Source organism: Stylophora pistillata, chromosome 11 (assembly GCF_964205215.1).
Source record: "Stylophora pistillata chromosome 11, jaStyPist1.2, whole genome shotgun sequence".
Taxonomy (NCBI): Eukaryota; Metazoa; Cnidaria; class Anthozoa; order Scleractinia; family Pocilloporidae; genus Stylophora; species Stylophora pistillata.
In genome coordinates, this window is record NC_142529.1 from 18,045,741 (window position 1) to 18,068,666 (window position 22,926).

Here is a 22,926-nt window from a genome sequence, read left to right on the forward strand (position 1 = left end):
GCGTGAGTTGCGCGTCTGAACGCCGGCTCTGCAGAAAGCCACATGATTTCTTAATTGAAAATTTTTTTGTTTTTTTTTTGTTTGTCATTTTCAGAAGTATTTTCGTTGGTGTTTATCTCCTAAGATAATCAATTAAACCTTGATACATACATACATACATATACTTTATTTAATCTCGAATTTGGAGTAGCTAAAGAATAAGCTAGTATCTTCGAGTTACAAGTATAATTCTAAATACTACTAAAATGTAAAATGTAAAATGTAAAATTGTAACATTCTAAAATTTAACTATGAGAAAGAGTCATACTGTAGAATCTTGCGCTTGAAATCAGAAAAGTCAGACGTTCTAAAAGAGTCCGGAAGAGAGTTCCATAGTTTTGAAGCCATATATGAAAAGGAGTGAAGACCATAAGTAGTATTTTTTGTAGACGGTAGAGACAAAATATAATTTCCGCGTAGATTATAGGATACAGACCGGAAACTAAACATATTCTTTAGATAGCCTGGATAGCAGTTAAAAAACAAGCTCTTGTACAATATAATTAAGAAAGTCTGAAGGCGTCTTTTATACAGAGATTTGGAGTTAACTTTGCTGAGTAGAGAGGCATAGGGAGAATTATAATCCTGCAAGATAACTCTAAGAATTCGCTTGTTTAAAGTATCTATCTTCTCAGTACTACGTGCACCACAAAAGTGCCATACAGGCGAACAATAGTTAAAATGTGGCATAATAAAAGCCTTTTACAATCTTAGTAGAGTATCTTTAGAGATAAGTTTACGAAATCTTAGCATTACATTGAACTGGCCATTTATCTTCTTACAAATAGTTGATATATAATTATCAAAACGCAACCTATTGTCAATATTTATTCCAAATATATCCAAAGAATCTTTTAATGGAAAAGAGAAGGAGTGGCCTGTTTTTCCCAAGACTATAGCCTGGTGTTTTGTCTCATTTACAATCATTCCATTGCTGCGATACCACTTATTTGCAACTCTCACTTCCCGACAAATACAGTTCTCTAGAGCTACTGGGTCGACATCAGAAGAGTATAACTGATGATCGTCCGCATATGCGTGAAATTTACCTTGCGTAACCGAGTAAAACAAGTCGTTGATGAATATGTTAAAAAACACAGGCCCCAAAACACTTCCTTGCGGAACTCCTCTTTTAACATCTTTCCAACTGGAAAAGGTGTCCCCAATCTTGACTCTCTGCTGTCTCCCCGAAAAATAATCCTTGAAGAGTGCTAAACTTCTCTCTCCCACACCATAAGCTTTGAGTTCTGCTAAAAGTAGATTGTGTTGAATAACATCGAAAGCCTTAGAAAGATCCATTGAGACTACCGCAACTAATTCCCCTTTATCGAGCATAGCCCTCCAGTCCTCAATTAACTTTAGCAGCGCCGTCTCGCAACTGTAGAACCTTCTGTAAGAGCTGATGGAATCCGACAGAATCGCTTGATAAAAGTCTCCCAGCTGTGCTATTAGCAGCTTCTCATATATATTGTTGAGTACAGGTAGGACTGTGACAGGCCTATAGTTTTCTTTTTTAAATTCATCACCCTTCTTAAACAGCGGTGTCACCTGCCCCATTTTCCATACACTCGCGTAGCAACCTTGAACAATTGAGGCATTAAACATATGAGCGATGGGCTCAGCTATCACAGCTGCCGATGCTTTGATTAGTCGCGGCGGTATCATGTCGGGACCACTCGACTTGCTCACATTAACTTCTTTAAGCAATTTTTCAACCTGCACACCGTTGGTACAGTGAAAATCAAAAGAAAGTGGCGTATTGATGTCCCTATAATGTTCATGAATGGCCAAAATACTAGGATGATTTTCGAAGTCCTGTCCATAGTCACTGTCATTTATCCGTGCAACACTGTTAGCGACTCGAATAAAGTGATTATTAAAAAGCTCTGCAACGGCATTCTTCTCAGTAATGACAACATTATTTTCTTCAAGGATAATATCATTAGCCTGCTTTGTTTTACCATGTAAGAATGGGCGGTGCGCATTCCAGAACTCACGCGGGTTCTCAGACGATGTTGACTTTTTCAAAAAGTGTTCTTTTATCGCTTTCCTTCGTAGTGACGTGCATTTATTGCGATGAATTTTATACTGTTTGTAATTTTTGTCCGTGCGATCTTTGGTAAATTTCCGCCATAATTTATTTCGATGTCTAATAGCCTTACGCCATTGTTCATTCATATATGGGACTTGATTGCCCCTGACAATGGTCTGTTTAAGAGGGGCATGCTCCTCCAATATGTCATTGTACAGTTGTTCAAAGGCGAAAAGTTTGTCATTTACATCATCAAATAGATTCATTATGGTAAAAGGTGCTATACGTAAATCCTGCACAAATTTCTCTTGGTTGAAATTTTTTAGGCTTCGAAAACATATTTTTCTTGAACGCGATCTGGGCGCAACAGACCGCAAGACAGTAAAAACCAGCGAATGATCACTGATTTGAGTATCCACCACACCGGATGTCAAAGTCTTTGTCTTGTTATTAGTCAGGATGAGATGGATTAGTGTCTCAGTTGTTTTGGTCTTACGAGTGGCTTTGGTAATTAAGCAATTAAGATCAAAAATATCCAACAAGTCTAAGAAGCTTCTACCATCCTTTGGAGGTTTGTCTGGATCCAATAAATCCGCATTGAAATCCCCGGCATAAAACACAGTATCTGAAAGCATCGCCACTGCTTCAAAGAGTGATGAGAGTTCATTAATCCATCGAGATTTCGGTACAGACGGAGGTCTGTAAACACCCACAACTGTTATCCAGCCCTTTCCTAGTTTGATTTTGAGAACCATAAACTCTGTTTTAAAGGTGGACAAATTTTCAAGCGACATTCCTTCGAGCTGTCTCACTGTTATAAAGTAAACATCACTTCTAACATAAATCATTAATCCTCCGCCGCCAGCCTGTCTATCCTTGCGACATAAGCGATAGCCATCGATATGAAATTGACTGTCCGGGAAACTTGCATCAATTTTGGTTTCAGAAATAACAAGAACGTCGAATCTTCCAGAGAGTAGCCAAGTTTTTATTTCATAGAATTTGAAACCACCAACGCTGTTTACATTAATATGGCCGATCTTGAAGTTTCCGCGGTGCTTTCGAGCAATGTTATCAAACTCTGTCCAAACTGATATTACTGTATCGTTTTCCTCTGAGGTTGACTCGGCGTTAGAAACGCCGCTAGAATTTAGACTTGTATTCGCAAAAGGAAGCTGATGTAACAGTTCCAAGCACGACCTACAGGTTCTCGAATTGTTGTTAGTGGACATCATGTGCAGATACTCTTTAGGTAGTACGCCGCCACATTTGATGTGAGTCCACGAAGAGCAGCCATCACACCAAGTTGCTCGATGATTTCGGGCCCCAACCCGGTCACACTCAGAACATTTTTTTGTATACAGAGGCCCTGGATTAGTGCTTATATCACCACAGAGGCGAAGTAGCTCTAAGTTAAAAGTAGCTGAGCAGTCGCCGTAGTAATTCACTCTCGACTTCAAGTAGTTACCAGAACGTCTTATCGTCAACCAATTTCGGTACAAAGTACTCCCTTTAATCCATGGCGTAATACTATTTCCATCAAAAGGCACCTTGATTTTTCTTACGTGTAAGTTGCACTGTTTACCAAGCTCAAAAACGTACGAAGGAGCGAGAAACCATACTAAGATGATAAGTAGAAATTTCACACGTCCAGCCGCCATCTTGTCTCTCAGTGACTGAAAATAATTTGATGAAAATAATTTGAATATATCAACAAAGTTGAAATGGTAAATTGGCCACCGTTACGGTTATAAAAGCTGACATTTCGTGCGTTAGCCTTTCGTCGGAGCGAATGATGAAAATAGCCTGTCAGAGCCGTCTAGTTAACGGTGGGAGCGTCATGGGGGCTCAGTTAGAAATATCACAGGCGGCCCAAGCTCTCTTTGAGAACCACACAAGGAACACAATTTAACTATCTCTATGGCTATCTTGTAGAAAATCCCATACATATCCTTATAAATCGATATGCAAATTGTGTTCCTTGTGTGGTTCTCAAAGAGAGCTTGGGCCGCCTGTGGAAATATAAATGAAGTTTAGGTGGGGTTTTACGTTCGTGTCCAGTCTCCTGGTACATGCTCTGATGTAAGTAACAATATATGCAGTGGAAAGCATTGTAGGAACATTTTAGTTGTCCATGTAAGAAGAGGATCTCAATGGGGTTAACTGATAGAGGTAAAAAATGCCAAAAGTTTAGCCATTACGCGTAAAAATTGACAAGTTTTTACCAATCCAGTCGTAGAAACCGTAAAAACAATTTCAGGTAACAAGAGTAGAATGACGATAATTGTCAGGCATAAATTGGCCAAAATTTTAACCGTTAACCGTAGAAGCTATCAACCCATTGCGATCCTCCAAGTAGTGCTAGCAGGAAGGAAAGACCTCAGTTACTTTGACACTTTAACTCCCAGAAGTGATTAAGCTGTGACTTCTCCCCACAATATCCATCAAGTAAAGTATAAAGTATCCAGGTAGCGAGAATGCTCAAACTCATCAGTTAGAATTCAAAGTTGTTCTCTTGATCTGACGCCAAATTCTTGTTACTAATTTGCAAGGAAATGCGTGGCAGCTAGAGGAGAGAATGAACAATCAGATCTTGGGAGTTAAAATTATTAATCATTGATAGATGATGCCCAATTAGGAGAAATGCACGAAATGTCAAAAAATACCTTCACATTTTTTTTTCTTAAAATTGGTCCAAATTTGCCATCGCGTTGTTATTATTAAAAAAATACGATAAGAGGAAATAAGAAGAAATAAAGATGACTTTTGTCCATACAAAGTTTCTCAATGTAAAGTTAAAATTAAAATTGGTCTAAATTTGCCATCGCGTTTTTATTAAAAGAATGCAATAAGAGGAAATAAGAACAAATAAAGATGACTTTTGTCCATGTGAAGTTGTGACGCAACAGGATGCCAGAGTGACTTCCAGCACATTTGAGCAATGACAAAGAAATTTAGAGGGCATATAGTATAGACTGGAAGATGAGCAAACTGATGAAAGTTTATTTCAAGGTTTTAGTGTAACACAACCGTGACAGTGTAAGTCATGCAATCATCAAAAAGTTATTACAAAATATAAATAAATAATACAAAATTTCCACGGGCTCGGACTTCGCAAAATCAAGGTTTACTATACAGATTCAAAGAGCTATGTGTCGTAATATTGCAACGTACTGCTAAATGATCTTTTTACATGAATAAAACGAACTATCGACCTCAAAACATAGCTCCTCAACTGTGGCAGTCATCGTCGTCCACGGAAACAACATGTATGACAGCCGATTACGTGACCTGACGAGTTTCCATTCATCACGTGATAAATGATAAATTATCGCACGATAATAAATATTATCGCGCGATAATAATAAATGTTATCGCGCGATAATTAAATTATCGCGCGATAATTTCCATTTATCGCGCGATAATCTTTAGTTATCGCGCGATAATTTCCATTTATCGCGCGATAATCTCCATTTATCGCGCGATAATCTATCATTTATCGCACGATAAAAAAAAAAAGATGTGTCATGTCCCCTATGGGCCACCGTAGATTATGACTTTAGAGATAAACATCAAATGGCAGTTTAGAATTCCAGCCCTCCACTAAAGCATCATTTGCTGAACGCAAAGTGTCCTGTAACCATCCACCAAAATTATTGAATGCCCTGTCAACCAAGAATACATCTTGTCCGATCAGCGGTCGCTTGGCCCATTGTCGAATGGTCGTTAAGTTATAGTTAGCACCAGGCTTCTGGAAATACCTGTATTATCAAAGAAAGAAAATTTGATAAACATTAGACAGCTGTTCCTCTCATCGGGCTTGTAATGGAACCATGATGCCTGCCAGGTTTTGAAATTCGACAACAACCCCAGAAATAAAAAAACTGTCAAGCCAAACAGAGTAATAGATTATAACATCGCCTCGCCCTAGGAAGCCATTCAAAGTCTGTCGTTGCGAAAGTTTATTTCTCTGAAAATGATTGATTTGTTAATCACTTAATCGCCTCGCCACCATTCCGACGGCGTGATACTGGGTCAGAGACTCCAGCTATGAAAAGCAAGACGTTTTTCCAAGGTGGGTTTATCACAACATGTTTTGCGTTTACACGATATACTTTCCCCGTAATCGTACTCAATGCTGATGATCAATATTTCTTCTTTAACTCAGTCCAACAAATAATGAACAGATTAATTTGAATATATCAACAAAGTTGAAATGGTAGATTGGCCGCCGTTACGATCATAAAAGCTGACGTTTCGAGCGTCGAAGTGCTAACTCTCGAAACGTCAGCTTTTATAATCGTAACGGTGGCCAATTTACCATTTCAACTTTGTTGTTATATCCTAGATATAACAACAAAGCTGAAATGGTAAATTGGCCACCGTAACGGTTACAAAAGCTGACGTTTCGAGCGTTAGCCCTTCGTTGGAGCCCGAAACGTCAGCTTTTGTAATCGTTACGGTGGCCAATTTACCTTTTCAACTTTTTTGATATATCCAAATTATTTCGTTACCCCCATCGACGCAGCACCAGACAGTTTCTTTAGAAACCATCAGCCTTTAAATAATGAACACAACACTAGATTCCCTTTATTGTTTCTCAAGGACTAAAATGTTTGGAAGCTTCATGGAACAACTAATGATGAAGACCATGCGGAGGTTTGAGGAAGAGCATTTTAGACTTTTAGTTTTGGTGGCAATTTAAATTACACTCACCAGAAACCTTCCTGCCAATATTTGTATGCAGTCTTCAGGGGCAGCGGTATGTCGTCTCTTTGAAACTTGTATTTCAGGGCTCGCGTCAGTTCTTTGTTTAGTTCATCCTCCGAAATCTGTAAGAGTTTTCCCCAGTTATCACTGCACCCACCGTTATTGGCTATTGTGTGTAGCACGACTTCTCCATTAGGTCCGACTCCCCTAAAATAACAAGTAACAAAAATTAATAATTATTTAAATTCAATAGCCTTGACCATAAAATTTCTAGTAAAGAACCTGATATCGATGCTATTGTGTCCTTCCGTAACAAAAACAACTAAAGTTAATGCAGGTTGACTTCTTAATACGCCGGGTTCCACAGATTAGAGGTATTATAAACAACGGTAAATAGCACCCACTATAAGCTACTTTTTGCCATAGCTGACTACTGAATGTATAGAATCTCGCTCGAAAATACTACTTACTTTCATTCAAGGAGAGAAACATGGATTTTAATTTACTTGAAAGATTACTCTTAGTTTCATTCGAATGTTCCTGTTTTAATTTCGGTGACCGTTTAACACAGGTGAAGGAGAATAAAAACAGGCCGTTAGGACAAGTAAAGGGTAACCGTGACCGCTTGAAAGAGGTGATCGATCAGTGGAGGTGAAATTACAATGATTAAGAGGAAAAAAACTCGAGACTTCTACAACTGACAACTTAATTCAGGGTAACCTCTTAATACAGTGCCGCTTAACATAGGCTCGACTTTATCATAAGAAAAGTAAAATTTCGCATGAAATGGAGGTTATTGTCTTTTTTATCCCTAAGTTTAAGTTAAGTTTATTGTTTATTGTCTTTACGTGGGGCATGGTTACCTACATTGCCCGAGCCAGAGGTTCATGTATGAAACGTATGACAGCAACCCACCCATCCCACCCCAGGGGAGGACTTCCATCACACAGTAATCTCGTGCGTGGGAAATTAACGTCTCCTACCCCTAACCCTGCAGGAGACGGGGCCTCCATTTATTTGTCCCTATCCGAGAAGACTAGAATGTTTAACCATTTCTTGACGTTATAGAAAGGCAGCATATTCTTCTCAATTATTTTAAGACCTTAGGTGTTGGTCCGGCCGGGGCTCGAACCCTCGACCTCCCGCACAACAGTCCAGTGCTCTATCCATTGAGCTAACCGGGAGGGAAAATCTTTACAAACAGCTTCGATTCGAGTAGAAACGAAGATTTGATGGATCATAAACCAGTACATTTTCACACCAAGTGGAGGCTATTGCGTTTATCAAAAACTGATCATAATTTCTTTCAGATATTTTTTAAAATGTTTACGAAACGCTTATCGTTTGCTTCGTGGGATGTTTATTTTTCAGTGCTCTTTGGTACGACTTTATAAACAAACAAACATGTGCCTTCTTCTGTAAAACCAGCTGAACACTCTCTCTTCCTTTTAAACCCGACCCTTAAAGTAGTGGACGTAAGGTTTGGAAGTCAGGAAGTATCACTTGGGGTACTTCACTGAATATTCCCCAGTTTCAAGTGGGGCATATTTGGTCAAGTAAAGTATTGAGACCAGTCGCACGCGAGCAAAAATTGTTTGATGGTTTATAATTGCTGATCACCCAAGGTTAAATGAATGATTAAAATCGCACGATTTATAACTTAGTGATGAACATTATCGTAAGACCAGACGATTACTTACTGGTAAGGCATGGTAATACCCAAACAGTGACTGCTGGATATAAACATGTCCAAAGGCTGCAGAGCGTTGTTCTTCTTAGTGGCGGTAGTGTCATTCCACCACGCCGTTTTGTAGACCGCTGCTCCAAAGAATGCAGGAACACTTACAATGGAGTTAAAAATCTCGTGATCTGTGATGTTCGTAATGACGTCACCCCTTATCTTCTTCAAAGCCGTAGGTCCGACAGTGATAATTGTCTTGTTGGCCTTTACAGTTAAGGTCGTCGTTGGAAGGACATACTTGCCTTCACTTTTGTCAACAGATGTTACTGATTCTTTAAGGTAGATTTTTCCACCAAGATTTTCCACTTTTTTCTGAAGTTCTGTGACAATCTCACTCATACCTTTGGTGGGCCTCGTGTCGTCATGACTTTGAGTCTCATCTACGAGAAAGTCCTCATGGTGTAGGTAGGTTCTATAACTGTTTGGGTTTATTTTTTGCATATAGTCACCCTTGAATCCAAAAGTATCTGCCATGAACTTGGCTCCCTTCGGAGACAGCTCGTACATAAGAAACGTCTCCGCTGTAGAGAACTGGGTATAATTTCTCTTATCATCATAAATGAACTGTGCGATTTCTTAGAGGCTTTTGTTGTTCGTCGGGGCTCGATGACTTAACGTTGGAAAGGCCTGTGACTTTAGGGAATCAAAACTGTCTTTGTACACACCACGAGCTTCAACACGAGTGGTTTTCCTGATCCAAGGGTCATGAGTGACTCCCAATGTATTGACGAGCTCACTAAAATGAAGTGAAAATTAGAAAAAAATTGGAGCTAGTCATCAGCTATAGATTTTCTAACGTAGTAATTCAAGAAAAGTCTGTAAACAAATAAATACGTATACAAACTCGGATCGGATGCGAGTAATTTACAAGTTCAATTTTCTGGAGGAGGGGTGAGGGATGAGGATTGGCAATAGAGGAACATCGATATCCTGCAAAGGACTACTTTTTTGACGACTTTCGTAAGACATAAAATAATGAGATCAAGTTGGCTGAAAATATGTTTATCATTGGTTCGTTTGTAAAAATTTTCAACGAAATCGCTCCGATGAAAAGAATGTGGGAGGAAAATAACAAAATGTGAACGTTTTTTAGAATTGTTGATGACACTTACATTTCATCATAGTTGGCGCCGTAAATGTTCCACTGTCCAAGGCCTACGAATCAAAAGTAAGTTAAAAATCTACAAAATTATCCATTAGGTGGGTCTATCAGGGTGGTTAAAAATGGTTTCGTTAGGAAATGCTCATTTAACATCGCCAAGGAAAAGGGGAGTTGGAGATTTTTTTGGGGATCACATGTCTTTGAGGGGGAACGTAAATGGGTCAATTGTCAGCAATGAAGTATAAAGGATACAGATATTGACTGAGTGGTCATAAAAAACTACAGAGATTTATGGAAGCATCAGGTAAATTTGATTGCTACACAACCAAAATCCTCCGCTCACAACCTTCCCCCAACCCCCCAGCCCCCCCCCCCCCATTGCTCTTAGGGGATGAATCATGACCAGTTTTTCATATTGAACTGCAACTCTTTGATCGGTCGATACGATAATTTAAAACGAACCCACTGCGACGTCTGGAACTTCAGTGAAACTGAAATCCAAAACTTTTCCTCCAAGATGATCCTCTTCCTCAAAGATACACAAGCTCGTTTCATTTTTGTTGAAAAGAAGGATATAAGCTGTTAATAAACTACCAATACCTATAAATGAAAAGAAATCAGTTTAAGAATTCCAGGCAGTAGCTGTCGAGAATAGACTCGCCTATTACTGTGTGCTTTCTCACCACCAATTCTCTAAGCTTTCATACGAACAACTGCGACAAACCAAAGGAATCGATTTTAAGAGTTAAAAGATTTTATGAGTCCTAGATCTCCCACGTAATTGCAACGGACCAGTAGTGCCCAGTCCTCACCTGCGCCAACTATAGCTGTTCCACACTCTAAGATTTTTTTATGAGGGGGCGTGATTGGTGCTGCTGTTGTTGGCCCAGCAATTGATGCTACAGCAGTAGCTGTTGGTATTGCTGTGGTAAGTGTGGTGGTAGCGTTTACTGCAGCAGTAGTTGTTGCTTTTTCTGTGGTTTTTGGTTCTGCTGTGGTAGATGGGGCAGTAGGTGGTGCTTTTTCTGTGGTTCTTGGTTGATCTGTGGTTGGTAGAGCAGCGGTTGTTGGTTCTGATGTGGTTGTTAGAGCAGTGGTCACAAAACACAAACAAACAAAGACAAACGAACAACCGAAGCAAAACCAAAAAACACGACAGAGTAGATATTTTAAGTGAATAAAGGCTCAAAACGTCAGCTTTTGTAATCGTTACGGTGGCCAATTTACCTTTTCAACTTTGTTGATATATCCAAGTTATTAGATATTTTAAGTGTTATATTAAAAGTGTGGAAGGGCACAATTTTTATGAAATGTTCACAAGAGGTCTTTTCTCTTTGCACGCCCGCACTTGCACTTAATTTTCGCGCTTACTTCCCTCGATCATTTTCTCATACATTGTTGTTACGCGTACACACAGGAATTTTCGTTTATTGTCAAATCAAATTATCAGAAAAAGGACAGCATAAATCTTCTGTCAACACTCGCCATACCCTCATTAATATGACACAATTTACAGACATAGACATTATCATTTTTGACCTGTTGCCCATCCTCAATGACCTGTCGAGGCTCAGTTTGAAATAAACAAGTTCCACTAATCAGAGTTGCTAAGGTACCGCAAAATTCTAACTGTACAATTTCTTCACAAATAAAACGTAATGTATGTTCGACTTAGTAACGTAGGGTTAAAGAGTGTTTGTGCGCCATAAAGTCGGGAACAACTTTGGAGATCTCAACCAGAGAAGTTTCTTTGATTTAAAATTAAATCAGAAAAGAGGTATCCCGCATGATGTCACGCTTCCATAGAAACGCATTGACGGCCATCTTGAAGGTGAACCTCTCGCGGAAAACATAAGACCAACCGAAGGGCTGACGTAAAGATAGTCAATTTTTGCTCTGTTGTCGGTTGTTCCAACCGTTCAAATCGCGACAAGAAGGGATATTATTGTTTCCCAAGTGTTATCGTCTATCAAAGAGAAAAAGCGCTCGATCTTTCGTCTAGAAGACGCAAATTGAAATCCTAAGTAGTCCTTATGAAAGCACTGGAGGCTTTCTCAAGGTTAAGTCTTGCCAATCAGTGCTTATCTGTTGTTCAAAGTGAGTAATGTTTCATTTGTGGCTTTCCTGAAATTGTAGTTTCTAGTATTGTAAACCAGAATAGTTTGCATGCAAACTGTTTCTCTGGATTAAGTTTGACTTTTAAGGTTGCTTGAGATAGATGTAAACATTGAAATTACCGGAAGGTACAAAAAGCAGGTCGCAGGTCACAGGTCACAAGTCACAGGTCACAGGTCACAATTAACAGGTCACACTTAAAGAGTTATACACCGGATAGAGTAAAGGCGTTGCATTATAGAGTTCCATTTCCAGTCGTCAGAAATGAACATAATATATATGCGTTCCGGTTTTCGTGTAAGAATAGAACAATAAAATGTCACTAGTTCAACATTCTGTTGGGTGTACTGGTACTGTTTCCTCTGTTCCCAGCTTGAAGAATTCTTTTTAATGTGCAGACAGAAATAACATTTTCTTCGATCTATAGGGGCTTGGAACGAGTCTGTGACAGAAGCCTGGAACTGGGAATTCCCTCGTGCGCGTGAGAATCATGGCGGAGGAAGGAGAGGATTTTGAGGTAAGAAATTAAGGTTTTTTCTCGCTTTTTTTGGTCTTTTCAAATGGTTGTAAAGCCATATATTTCCTTATTCATCATCCTAACATCCTTATTTACTAAGCATCGACTGTAATTCAATCATAACCTGCCGATGAGGGTCTTGTTGTGGTTGTGTTTAGTTGTTCCTGCGATATTGGATATCTTGCGATGAAACACTATAAATGCAACGCCTTTACTCTATCCGGTGTATAACTCTTTAATTGTGACCTGTTAATTGTGACCTCTGACCTGTCACCTGTGACCTGTGACCTGTGACCTGTGACCTGTGACCTGCTTTTTGTACCTGCCGTCGAACCGTTGAAATTACCAGTTCATCAGAGCATACCCATTAAAACACTGAAAGCTTTCTCGATGGCACATCAAAGGTTGGCAGCTGTCAAAATGGCACATGCCAGTCAGTGCTTCTCTGGTGTTTGGAAGTGAGTAATGTTTCATTTGTGGCTTTCCCGAAATTAAATTTTCTAGTATGGGAAACCAGAATAGTTTGCTTGCAAACTTTTTCACTGGAATAAGTTTGACTTTTAAGGTTAATTGAGATAGATAAACCTTGAAATTACTAGTTAATTGGATATACCCATGGAAGCACATTGCATTGCAGCGTCGCGGGGACTTGTATACAAGTCAATGCATATTGGAATTAAAAATTAATATAGCTTTGGCAGGGAGTGAGCCCTGCCACTCTTGTGTCTGATTTATTTCATTTTCAGGGGCAGAAGTTTTTGTACCAGAATATCACTTGTTTTGTTTTGTTTTGTTTTTTTTCTATTTGGGGTTGTGTTTCCATGTATTTCCCATAAATATCAATGCACTGATTGTGTACTTTACTGAAAAATGTAATTATTGGGAGTGGATTAATTATTATTGTTATTGGGAGCAGTATTGAAGATTGTGACTTCTATTTTTTAGGGACTGTGTAATTTGGGCACCAGCAAATGGTGGTGTAACCCAGTGTTGTCTTAGAGGCAACACACAGGCTGCAAGAACAAAAAAAAAAAAACCTGCTAGAAGTGCTCCTTGAGGTGTTGCAAAGGGGCTGCTCTTCATGTGACACACATGAATGCAGTGTAGCCCTATTTTTCTAGGTAATTACTGTAAGGGTCCAACGTTACTATTTTGTTCTTTGGGGAAGGGGTTGGCCATTCATTTTAGCAAGGATTTTTTCCTTGAACCTCTTTGTGGGTCATTTTGGGTTGTTTTGTAACCCAATGTTTCCTTATAGACCTGATATATTAAGGGTCTACCCAACAGTGTATTACACTGAGTGATTTCCTAGGGCTGGCTCATCACTTATAGTGATGTATCTGGTCTACAAACATTAATATCAAATTTCTTTTGATGTTCCATCAAATTTTTTCAACCTTTGAACAAAAGAAATCATTGTTTCAAAAGCCAACCATGTGGTAAAGCAATGAGAGAAATCACTATATGAGTTAACGTCGCTGTATCAAGGAAACCCAGTTCAGTTGAAAATGTACCCATTTCGAGGGAGTAAAACCATGAAACATTTTTAGATTGTAGGTTGTCAATGCACTTTCAACTTAAAATTTATCTTCTAAAGGATTTGCAGCCACTCAGCTAGCATTATTGGGAAGCAATACAAGGTACGTTTTGGCTAGAATTCATGGCCTAAAATTTCGTCGGCAAAATCTAAAGAAACGAAATTTTCTTTAAACTTTCTTCATATACATCCTAAATTTTTCGTCTAGTGAATTTAGGACTAGCTACCTCACGAGGTCCACGTAAGTTATCGGTGGAAAATCGCTAACATTTGACGATCATTCCTTATTTGCGATCTCAAACGGATCAATGTTGTCAATACAAGCTTTTTTTTGCAAATATTTCTCTTTATCGAGCGGATCGAGCGTTGAAAAGTGAGTTTTTTTCGCAGACATGGTCAGAATCGCTTGTTAACATTGGAAGACCTGACCTTCAAGATGGCGGCCAACATGGTTGCTACGAGATACGTGACGTCAGCGGGTAACCTCTATACACCTCGGCGTATTTCACCTTTAGTTTTTGTAAAGGTGGTTTGTTTTTAGTAAGGCTCAGAAAGAGATATGCGCCGACGGCAGGCTCCAAGTGCGGCAAACGAGAGGGGAAAAAACATGTCGTAAACCACTTGTCTCCCATAAACAGTGGATCTCGAAGTAGCATTACCGAATACAATGCGGAAATGATAGACTAACTGCTTTCGTTGTTTGAGTCGGTACTGGAAAGCATTGTGGCAATAACTGAATAACTAATCTTTGAACGAGATATTAAAATTGATATACCTCTTTTTTCTTCTTCAAGGGTAGCTTTTCCAGGGCCAAAGATTGCAGCTAAACCTGTTATGCCGCCCATGATGACGAGTATTGCCAACAGCAATAGCAGAAATTGCCACACTCGAATATTGCATCTCACATATCTTTTGTGAAAACAATCGCAGCTCGTCGAAAAGGATCGATCTTTCGTCAAACGATGTTCATCCTCGCTGATTTCAAGTGTTGTTTGTAAAGTGTTGTGTTGTTTAACTCAACCATTTATTTAGGACCAAAGTAATACATACATCAAAACGGCGGGAAAAATACTGCACGTGACAATTCATGTTATGTAAACAACGCGTGACCAGAAATTGTCCCATTATGTAATCGCAGTCAGATACTGTTACATTGTTGAAGGTTCAAGTGACTGTGGATGCGCAACAGACATTCTCAAGCAGTTTGAGCAAGAATCAATCAGACCTTGACGTTGCGTCCCAAGTTGAAGGTTAGCGAGAAATTCGATCCTATTGAGGCGACCCTTTTTAATTGCGTTTGCCTCGTATAAATGACATGGAAAGAGACAGATCATCACTTCATTATAAACACAAACATTTCAAATATGTTTTATTATTTCTTTATTTACAATACCTATCAATTTAGTTCACTTTTTAGCAAGTCATGATTGTTTTACAGTAATTACTTCCCGAAGAGTTAATTTTCTCGAGGAAGTGTTACGTCTATCACGGTCACACACATATGCCAGCGCTGATGACGCAGGTCACACACTCACAAGCATCTCGCACTCACCTCACAGAGACAACTTAGAGAGACAAAAAAGAAATTAAGATAAAAAGCACACGCCAGAAACAATCGGGAACAGACCCAAATTTTTTCTGTTGTAAACGATGCATTCCCTTCTAGTTAGGGTGGGTATCGACACGTATATTTTAAGGTTTTGGTGTCATAAGCGACTCTGGCCGCAAATCGTGAAAAAACCTGGATTCGTATGCCACTTTCCCAGTGTTTGGCGATTGTGTACCCAATTTTTCTGCGGTGTAAACGTCCGTTTAATGTTTTCGACTGCTTCAATAAAGAACACCTTTTGCCCGAAAGGCCCTCGGGAAGGTATCCTCTTTCCAATGGTTATTCCTAAGCAAGTTGCTACACAGGTGGACTTTATGCATAGCTCTATCAGAAGGAAAACGCTGAACAATGTTTGTTGATAAAGTTTATTATCTATTGCTAACTTCTAATAACTGATTCATAAATGATGACCATTAACTTTTTTACAAAGAGACTCCATGTGTTGTCGTTGTCTCTAAAATATATCTTAACAGCTTACTATATAGTTGTGATAAAAATTACAAAGGCTCTTTTTGCGCGTAACTAGTCACAATGATATATTTATGTACACAATAAAGGTGTATACTAAACGCTTATAAGAAGAACAATATCTGAAAATATTTTAGCCAACAAATACTGCTAAACAATTCCTTGATTTACCCAGTTTTCCTCGTTGTCTATGACTTGAATTATACGAAGTTTATTCCTAATAATTTATTCTACAACCTTTCATTAGTGGAATAGTTTTCATTTTTTGTGGAAAATTTTGTTGGAAGGAGCTTAAGAGGGGAGAAAATATCTTTCCTCGGCATTCACCCCCCTCCTTTCGGAATTAAGGGTTTTCGTTCTTTTAGATATTTGATATCCTCGCTGGTTCTGGCTGCCTGGGTCTCTTTGAGGGAAGACTGTCATTTCTTCGATAATTTTCCTCTATTTTCCGTTCCTCTTATCGATCAGATACATTGCGTTGCTATGGTAATTATTGTAATCTAAACGTCAGTTGAAAAATAAAATTGCTGATGGTAATTTTCTCCGGTGTCAAACCGTTCCTTTTTATGATAGTGTTCATTTCTCTCTGAAAAGGTTTCAAAATGAAGGTCGTTCAAGCTTGCTGATTATGACTTTAGAGATAAACATCAAATGGCAGTTTTACATTCCAACCCTCCACTAACGCATCATTCGCTGAACGCAAAGTGTCCTGTAACCATCCACCAAAATTATTGAATGCCCTGTCAACCAAGAATACATCTTGTCCGATCAGCGGTCGCCTGGCCCATTGACGGATGGTTGTTAAGTCAAAGTTGGTACCAGGCTTCTGGAAAAACCTGTATTATCAAAGAAAGAAATGTTGACAAACATAACAAAGAGGTTACCTCGAGAGAGAACAACCTTATTCCTAACTTCTCCTTCTGCTCAACAAGCATTATCGGAATCATATTTGAATTGTGATGGCTTCCAGGTTTTGAAACTAAGACAGCAACCCTAAAAAGAAAGCTTTAACATTCAATAGCGCAAGAGATTCTAGCGCTACCTTCCCTTAGTTTTCTATTTAAATTCTACCGTTTGTGAAAGTTTATCTCTCTGGAAATGATTGATTTTTCGATTGTGTAATCACCGTGACGTTGTTTTTCCTGCGTGTACATGGTAAGATACGCAGCCGCTGTCTGCACGATATAGTACAGTATCTGTATTAAATCTCCACTATGTGGCTCTTCCGATTTAATTTACAACACTTAACGCAGGACTTTGGCCAGACTGCATTCAGCAGTTTACAACTTTTGAAGGAAATTTCCAGATGCTCCCGGTTGCATAATCGTCCTCGAGGATGACAGTCAATATTTCTTCTTTAACTCAATTCAAGAAATCATAAACAAAACACTAACTTCTCTTAATGGTTCTTAAGGAAACGTTTGGGAGGTATATGGAAGAGCTCGGCTAGTGATTAGATCATGAAAGTGACTGGGTATTAAAGGAAAAGCATATTGAACGGCAATAGAGCATTTTGATTGGTTGATTTTAGTTATTGGCCCTCTGACTGCCCGAGTCGTGTAATAATTCTTCTTTAACTCCATACAAGAAATAATAAACAGAACACTAGGTTCTCTTATTGTTTCTCAAGGAAATGTTTTGGAGGTACATGGAAGAACGCAGCCAGTGGTTAGATCATAAGAGTAAAAGGGTATTAACGGAAAAGCATTTGCGCTTTTATTATTGGTGGCATATTGCACTCACCAGAAACCTTCCTGCCAATATTTATATGTAGTCCTCAGGGGCTGCGGTATGTTTTCGCGTTGAAACTTATATTTCAGGGCTCGCGTCAGTTCTTCGTCGATTGTCTTCTTAGAAATTTGTAAGATTTGTCGCCACTTGTCACTGCATCCCCATTGTTAGCTATAGTATGTAGCACCACTTCTCCGTTTGGCTCAGTACCCCTAAAACAAGAAGTAACACATATTAAAAGTGATTTAAATTCAGTCGCCCAGACTATGAAACTTTCGCGAAACAACCCGTTGATCGATGGAGCTGAAATTATCATCGGAAAATTTAAAGGAAGTTTAGCTTCTTCTTCCCAAACCATACACTTAGCTGACCTGAATTTACTGTTATTTTATTCGAGGGGCCTTCGTGAAACCTCAGCGTGTACCTATTAATTTAACATATTAGTTATTGCAACCTCAGAAAAACTTTCCAGGGATTTAGAAGTTTTCAGCGTGCTGTTGAAAATGTAAATAAATTCGTAACCAACTGGGGCAATATGTTCCAATCAAATCCAAGCAATACATAAATATTATGAAAAAATCAACCTGAAGTCTTACATTTTCCGGAACAACACTTATTTCTTGCCACTTGTGGAACAGTCATTATTTATCATCTTGGTGTGGGGGAGGGGGGAAACTCTGGGGACGATGACATGGCTCTCAGGGGGGGGGGGACGGGAGGATCAGTCGTCGCCAAAGCGTCTAAGGGGGACTGCAGAAAAGTTACTGTCAATTAACTGCCAATGAAGGGAGGGGGGTCATAGGAATATAACAGAGCCTAACGAGGGGTCCGCTTGTTTTATAGCGACACGACTAAAATCCTTCGATGCTCTCCCTCCCCACGTCTTCCCCTTCCCTTCACGTTTTGTCATAGTTGATAAACGGTCCTTACGTCATACACATTTTCGTTCGACCTAACGAACACTTACTGGTAAGGCATGGTAATACCCAAACAGTCACTGCTGGATATAAACATGTCCAAAGGCTGCAGAGCGTTGTTCTTCTTAGCGGCGGTAGTGTCATTCCACCACGCTGTTTTGTAGACCGCTGCTCCAAAGAATGCAGGAACACTTACGATGGAGTTAAAAATCTCGTGATCTGTGATGTTCGTAATGACGTCACCTTTTATCTTCTGCAAAGCCGTAGGTCCGACAGTGATAATTGTCTTGTTGGCCTTTACAGTTAAGGTCGTGGTTCGAAGGACATACTTGCCTTCACTTTTGTCAACAGACGTTACTGATTCTTTGAGGTAGATTTTTCCACCAAGATTTTCCACTTTTTTCCGAAGTTCTGTGACAATCTCACTCATACCTTTGGTAGGCCTCGAGTCGTCCTGACTTTGAGTCTCATCTACGAGAAAGTCCTCATGGAGTAGGTAGGTTCTATAACTGTTTGGGTTTATTTTTAGCATATAGTCACCCTTGAATCCAAAAGTATCTGCCATGAACTTGGCTCCCTCCGGAGACAGCTCGTACATAAGAAACGTCTCCGCTGTAGAGAACTGGGTATAATTTCTCTTATCATCATAAATGAACTGTGCGATTTCTGAGAGGCTTTTGTTGTTTGTCGGGGCTCGATGACTTAACGTTGGAAAGGCCTGTGACTTTAGGGAATCAAAACTGTCTTTGTACACACCACGAGCTTCAACACAAGTGGTTTTCCTGATCCAACGATCATGAGTGACTCCCAATGTATGGGTGAGCTCACTAAAATGAAGTGAAAATGAGAAAAAATTAGAGCTAATCATAAGCTATAGATTTTCTAACGTAGTAATTCGAGAAAACTCTGTAAACAAATCAATTCATATACAAACTCGGATCGGAGGCGAGTAATTTACAAACTTCAATTTTCTGGAGAGGGGGAGCGATATGGATTGGCAATAGAGGAACATCGATATCCTGCAAAGGACTACTTTTTAGACGACTTTCGTAAGACATAAAATCATGAGATCAAGTTGGCTGAAAATATGTTTATCAATGGTTCGTTTGCAAAAATTTTCAACGAAATCGGTCAGATAAAAAGAATGTGAGAACAAAATCAACAAAATGTGAAAGTTTTTTTAGAATTGTTGATGACACTTACATTTCATCGTAGTTGCCGCCGTGAATGTTCCACTGTCCAAGGCCTACGAATAAAAAGTAAAGCGTTGAAAATCTACAAAATTATCCATTAGGTGGGTCCATCAGGGTGGCTGAAAATGGCTTCGTTAGGAAACGCTCACTAAACATCGCCTAGGAAAGGGAATTGGAGATTTTTTTGGGGATCACATGTCTTTGAGGGGGAACGTAAAGGGGTCAATTGTCAGTAATGAAGTATAAAGGATACAGAAACTGACTGAGTGGTCATAAGAAAACTACAGAGCTTTATGGGGGCATCAGCTAAATTTGATTGCGACACAACCAAAATCCTCCACTCACAACCTTCCCCCCACCCCCCCCCCCCCCACCGCTCCGCTTCCAGGGGATGAATCCTGAACAGTTCCTCATATTGAACTGCAACTCTTTGATGGGTCGATACGATAATTTAAAACGAACCTACTGCGACGTCTGGAACTTCAGTGAAACTGAAATCCAATAGTTTTCCTCCAAGATGATCCTCTTCCTCAAAGATACACAAGCTCGTTTCATTTTTGTTGAGAAGAAGGACATAAGCTGTTAATAAACCACCAATACCTATAAATGAAAAGAAATCAGTTAAAGAATTCCAGCCAGTAGCTGACGAGAATAGACTTGCCTATCACTGTGTGCTTTTTCACCACCAATTCTCTAAGCTTCGATACGAACAACTGCGACAATCCAAAGGAATCGATTTTTAAGAGTTAAAAGATTTTATGGGTGCTAGATCTCCCACGGAATTGCAACCGAGAAGTAGGGCCCAGTCCTCACCTGCGCCAACTATAGCTGTTCCGCACTCTAAGATTTTTTTATGAGGGGGCGTGATCGGTGCTGCTGTTATTGGCCCAGCAGTTGATGCTTCAGCAGTAGCTGTTGGTATTGCTGTGGTAAGTGTAGTGGTAGCGTTTACTGCAGCAGTAGTTGTAATTTGTGCTATGGTAGTTAAATCAGTTGTTGATGGTTTTTCTGTGGTTGTTGGTATTTCTGTGGATGTTGAAGGAGCTGTGGTTGGCAGAGCAGTGGTTGTTGGTTTTTCTGTGGATGTTGACTGTACTGTGGCTATTGGAGCAGTCGTTGTTGGTTTTTCTGTGGTTGTTGGGTTTTCTGTGGTAGTTGAAGCAGCAGTTGTTGCGTTTTCTGTGGTTGTTGGTTCTGCTGTGGTAGTTGGGGCAGTAGTTGGTGCTTTTTCTGTGGTTCTTGGTTGATCTGCGGTTGGTAGAGCAGCGGTTGTTGATTCTGCTGTAGTTGTTAGAGCAGTGGTCGCAAAACACAAACAAACAAAGACAAACAAACAAACAAACGAAGCAAAACGAAAAAACACGACAGAGGAGATACTTTTTAGTATTATCATATTAAAAGTGTGAAAGGGCACAGGTTTTATAAAATGTTTGCAAGAGCTCTTTTCTCTTTGCACGCCCGCACTTGTACTTAATTTTCGCGTTTATTTCCCTCGATCATTTTCTCATACATTGTTGTTATGCGTACACAAAAATTTCCGTTTATTGTCAAATCAAATTATCAGAAAAAGCAGAGCATAAGTCTTCTTTCAACACTCATAATACAATCATTAATATCACAAAATTAACAGACGTAGACATTATCATTTTTTAACCTGTTGCCCATCCTCAATGACCTGTCGAGGGTCACTTACATTGAAAAAAAAAGTTCTACTAATCAGAGTTGCTAAGCTACCGCAAAGTTCTAACCGTACAATTTCTTCACAAAGAAAACGCAATGTATGTTTGACTTAGTAACGTAGGGTTAAAGAGTGTCTGTGTGCCATAAACTTTGGAACAACTTTGGCGATTACAACCAGAGAAGTTTCCTTGATTTAAAATTAAATATACACGTCGACGTATTTTACGTCTTTAAACTTTCTTCATATGCATCCTAAATTTTTCGTCCAGTGAATTTAGGACTAGATAGTTCACGAGGTCCACGTAAGTTATCGGTGGAAAATCGCTAACATTTGACGATCATTCCTTATTTGCGATCTCAAACGGATCAATGTTGTCTATACAAGCTTTTTTTTGCAATATTTCTCTTTATCGAGCGGATCGAGCATTGAAAAGTAAGTTTTTTTCGCCGACATGGTCAGAATCGCTTGTTAATATTGGAAGACCTGACCTTCAAGATGGCGGCCAACATGGTTGCTACGAGATACGTGACGTCAGCGGGTAACCTCTATACACCTCGGCGTATTTCACCTTTAGTTTTTGTAAAGGTGGTTTGTTTTTAGTAAGGCTCAGAAAGAGATATGCGCCGACGGCAGGCTTCAAGTGCGGCAAACGAGGGGGGAAAAAACATGTTGTGAACCACTTGTCTCCCATAAACAGTGGATCACGAAATAGCATTACCGAATACAATGCGGAAATGTTAGACTAACTGCTTTCGTTGTTTTATTCGGTAATTGGGAAGCATCGTGGCAATAACTGAATCACTCATCTTTGAACGAGATATCAAAATTGATATACCTCTTTTTTCTTCTTCAAGGGTAGCTTTTCCAGGGCCAAAGATTGCAGGTAAACTTGTTATGCCGCCCATGATGACGAGTATTGCCAACAACAATAGCAGAAATTGCCACACTCGAATATTGCATCTCACATATCTTTTGTGAAAACAATCGCAGCTTGTCGAAAAGGATCGATCTTTCGTCAAACGATGTTCATCCTCGCTGATTTCAAGTGTTGTTGAAGGTTCAAGTGACTGTGGATGCACAACAGACATTGTCAAGCAGTTTTAGCAAGAATCAATCAGACCTTGAAGTTGCGTCCCAAGTTGAAGGTTAGTGAGAAATTTGATTCTATTGAGGCGACCCTTTTTAATTGCGTTTGCCTCTTATAAATGACATGGAAAAAGACAAATCACCGCTCCATTGTAAACACAAACATTTCAAATAAGTTTTATTATTTCTTTATTTACAATACCTATCAATTTAGTTCACTTTTTAGCAAGTCAGGATTGTTTTACAGTAATTACTTCCTAAAGATTTAATTTTCTCGAGGAACTGTTACGTCTATCACGGTCACACACATATGCCAGCGCTGATGACGCAGGTTACACACTCACAAGCATCTCGCACTCACCTCACAGAGACAACTTAGAGAGACAAAAAAGAAATTAAGATAAAAAGCACACGCCAGTAACAATCGGGAACAGACCCAAGTTTTTTC

The 22,926-nt window shown here is 39.4% G+C and overlaps 2 protein-coding genes and 2 pseudogenes across 4 annotated transcripts; all 4 read right to left on the minus strand.

Moving 5' to 3' along the window:
- Positions 1-147: 147 nt before the first annotated feature.
- LOC148720418 (uncharacterized) lies at positions 148-3,734 on the minus strand. The gene has a single exon (XM_088738368.1). The coding sequence runs from the start codon at positions 3,730-3,732 to the stop codon at positions 742-744; it is 2,991 nt and encodes a 996-aa protein (XP_088594494.1). The 5' UTR covers positions 3,733-3,734; the 3' UTR covers positions 148-741.
- Positions 3,735-5,054: 1,320 nt separating this feature from the next.
- LOC148720419 (uncharacterized) lies at positions 5,055-10,237 on the minus strand (annotated as a pseudogene). Its single transcript, XR_015993153.1, has 5 exons — positions 10,087-10,237; positions 9,635-9,677; positions 8,482-9,258; positions 6,788-6,988; positions 5,055-5,832 (listed from the first exon to the last, which is right to left on the minus strand). The product of XR_015993153.1 is annotated as an uncharacterized LOC148720419 (transcript).
- LOC148720420 (uncharacterized) lies at positions 10,237-14,978 on the minus strand. The gene is made up of 2 exons (XM_088738389.1): positions 14,569-14,978; positions 10,237-10,697 (listed from the first exon to the last, which is right to left on the minus strand). Exons 1-2 carry the CDS (start codon positions 14,636-14,638, stop codon positions 10,363-10,365), a joined length of 405 nt encoding a protein of 134 aa, XP_088594515.1. The 5' UTR covers positions 14,639-14,978; the 3' UTR covers positions 10,237-10,362.
- Positions 14,979-15,753: 775 nt separating this feature from the next.
- LOC111323160 (L-amino-acid oxidase-like) lies at positions 15,754-22,539 on the minus strand (annotated as a pseudogene). Its single transcript, XR_015993151.1, has 7 exons — positions 22,228-22,539; positions 20,525-20,959; positions 20,174-20,311; positions 19,722-19,764; positions 18,569-19,345; positions 17,614-17,813; positions 15,754-16,706 (listed from the first exon to the last, which is right to left on the minus strand). The product of XR_015993151.1 is annotated as an L-amino-acid oxidase-like (transcript).
- Positions 22,540-22,926: the final 387 nt, after the last annotated feature.

Coding starts and splice junctions, on each gene's coding strand:
- LOC148720418 (XM_088738368.1), bottom strand. CDS start 3,732: ATGGCGGCTGGACGTGTGAAATTTCTACTTATCATCTTAGTATGGTTT.
- LOC148720420 (XM_088738389.1), bottom strand. CDS start 14,638: ATGGGCGGCATAACAGGTTTAGCTGCAATCTTTGGCCCTGGAAAAGCT. Junction 10,698..14,568: donor CCTTGAAGAAGAAAAAAGAG/GTATATCAATTT, acceptor CAACCACATCAG/AACCAACAACCGCTGCTCTA.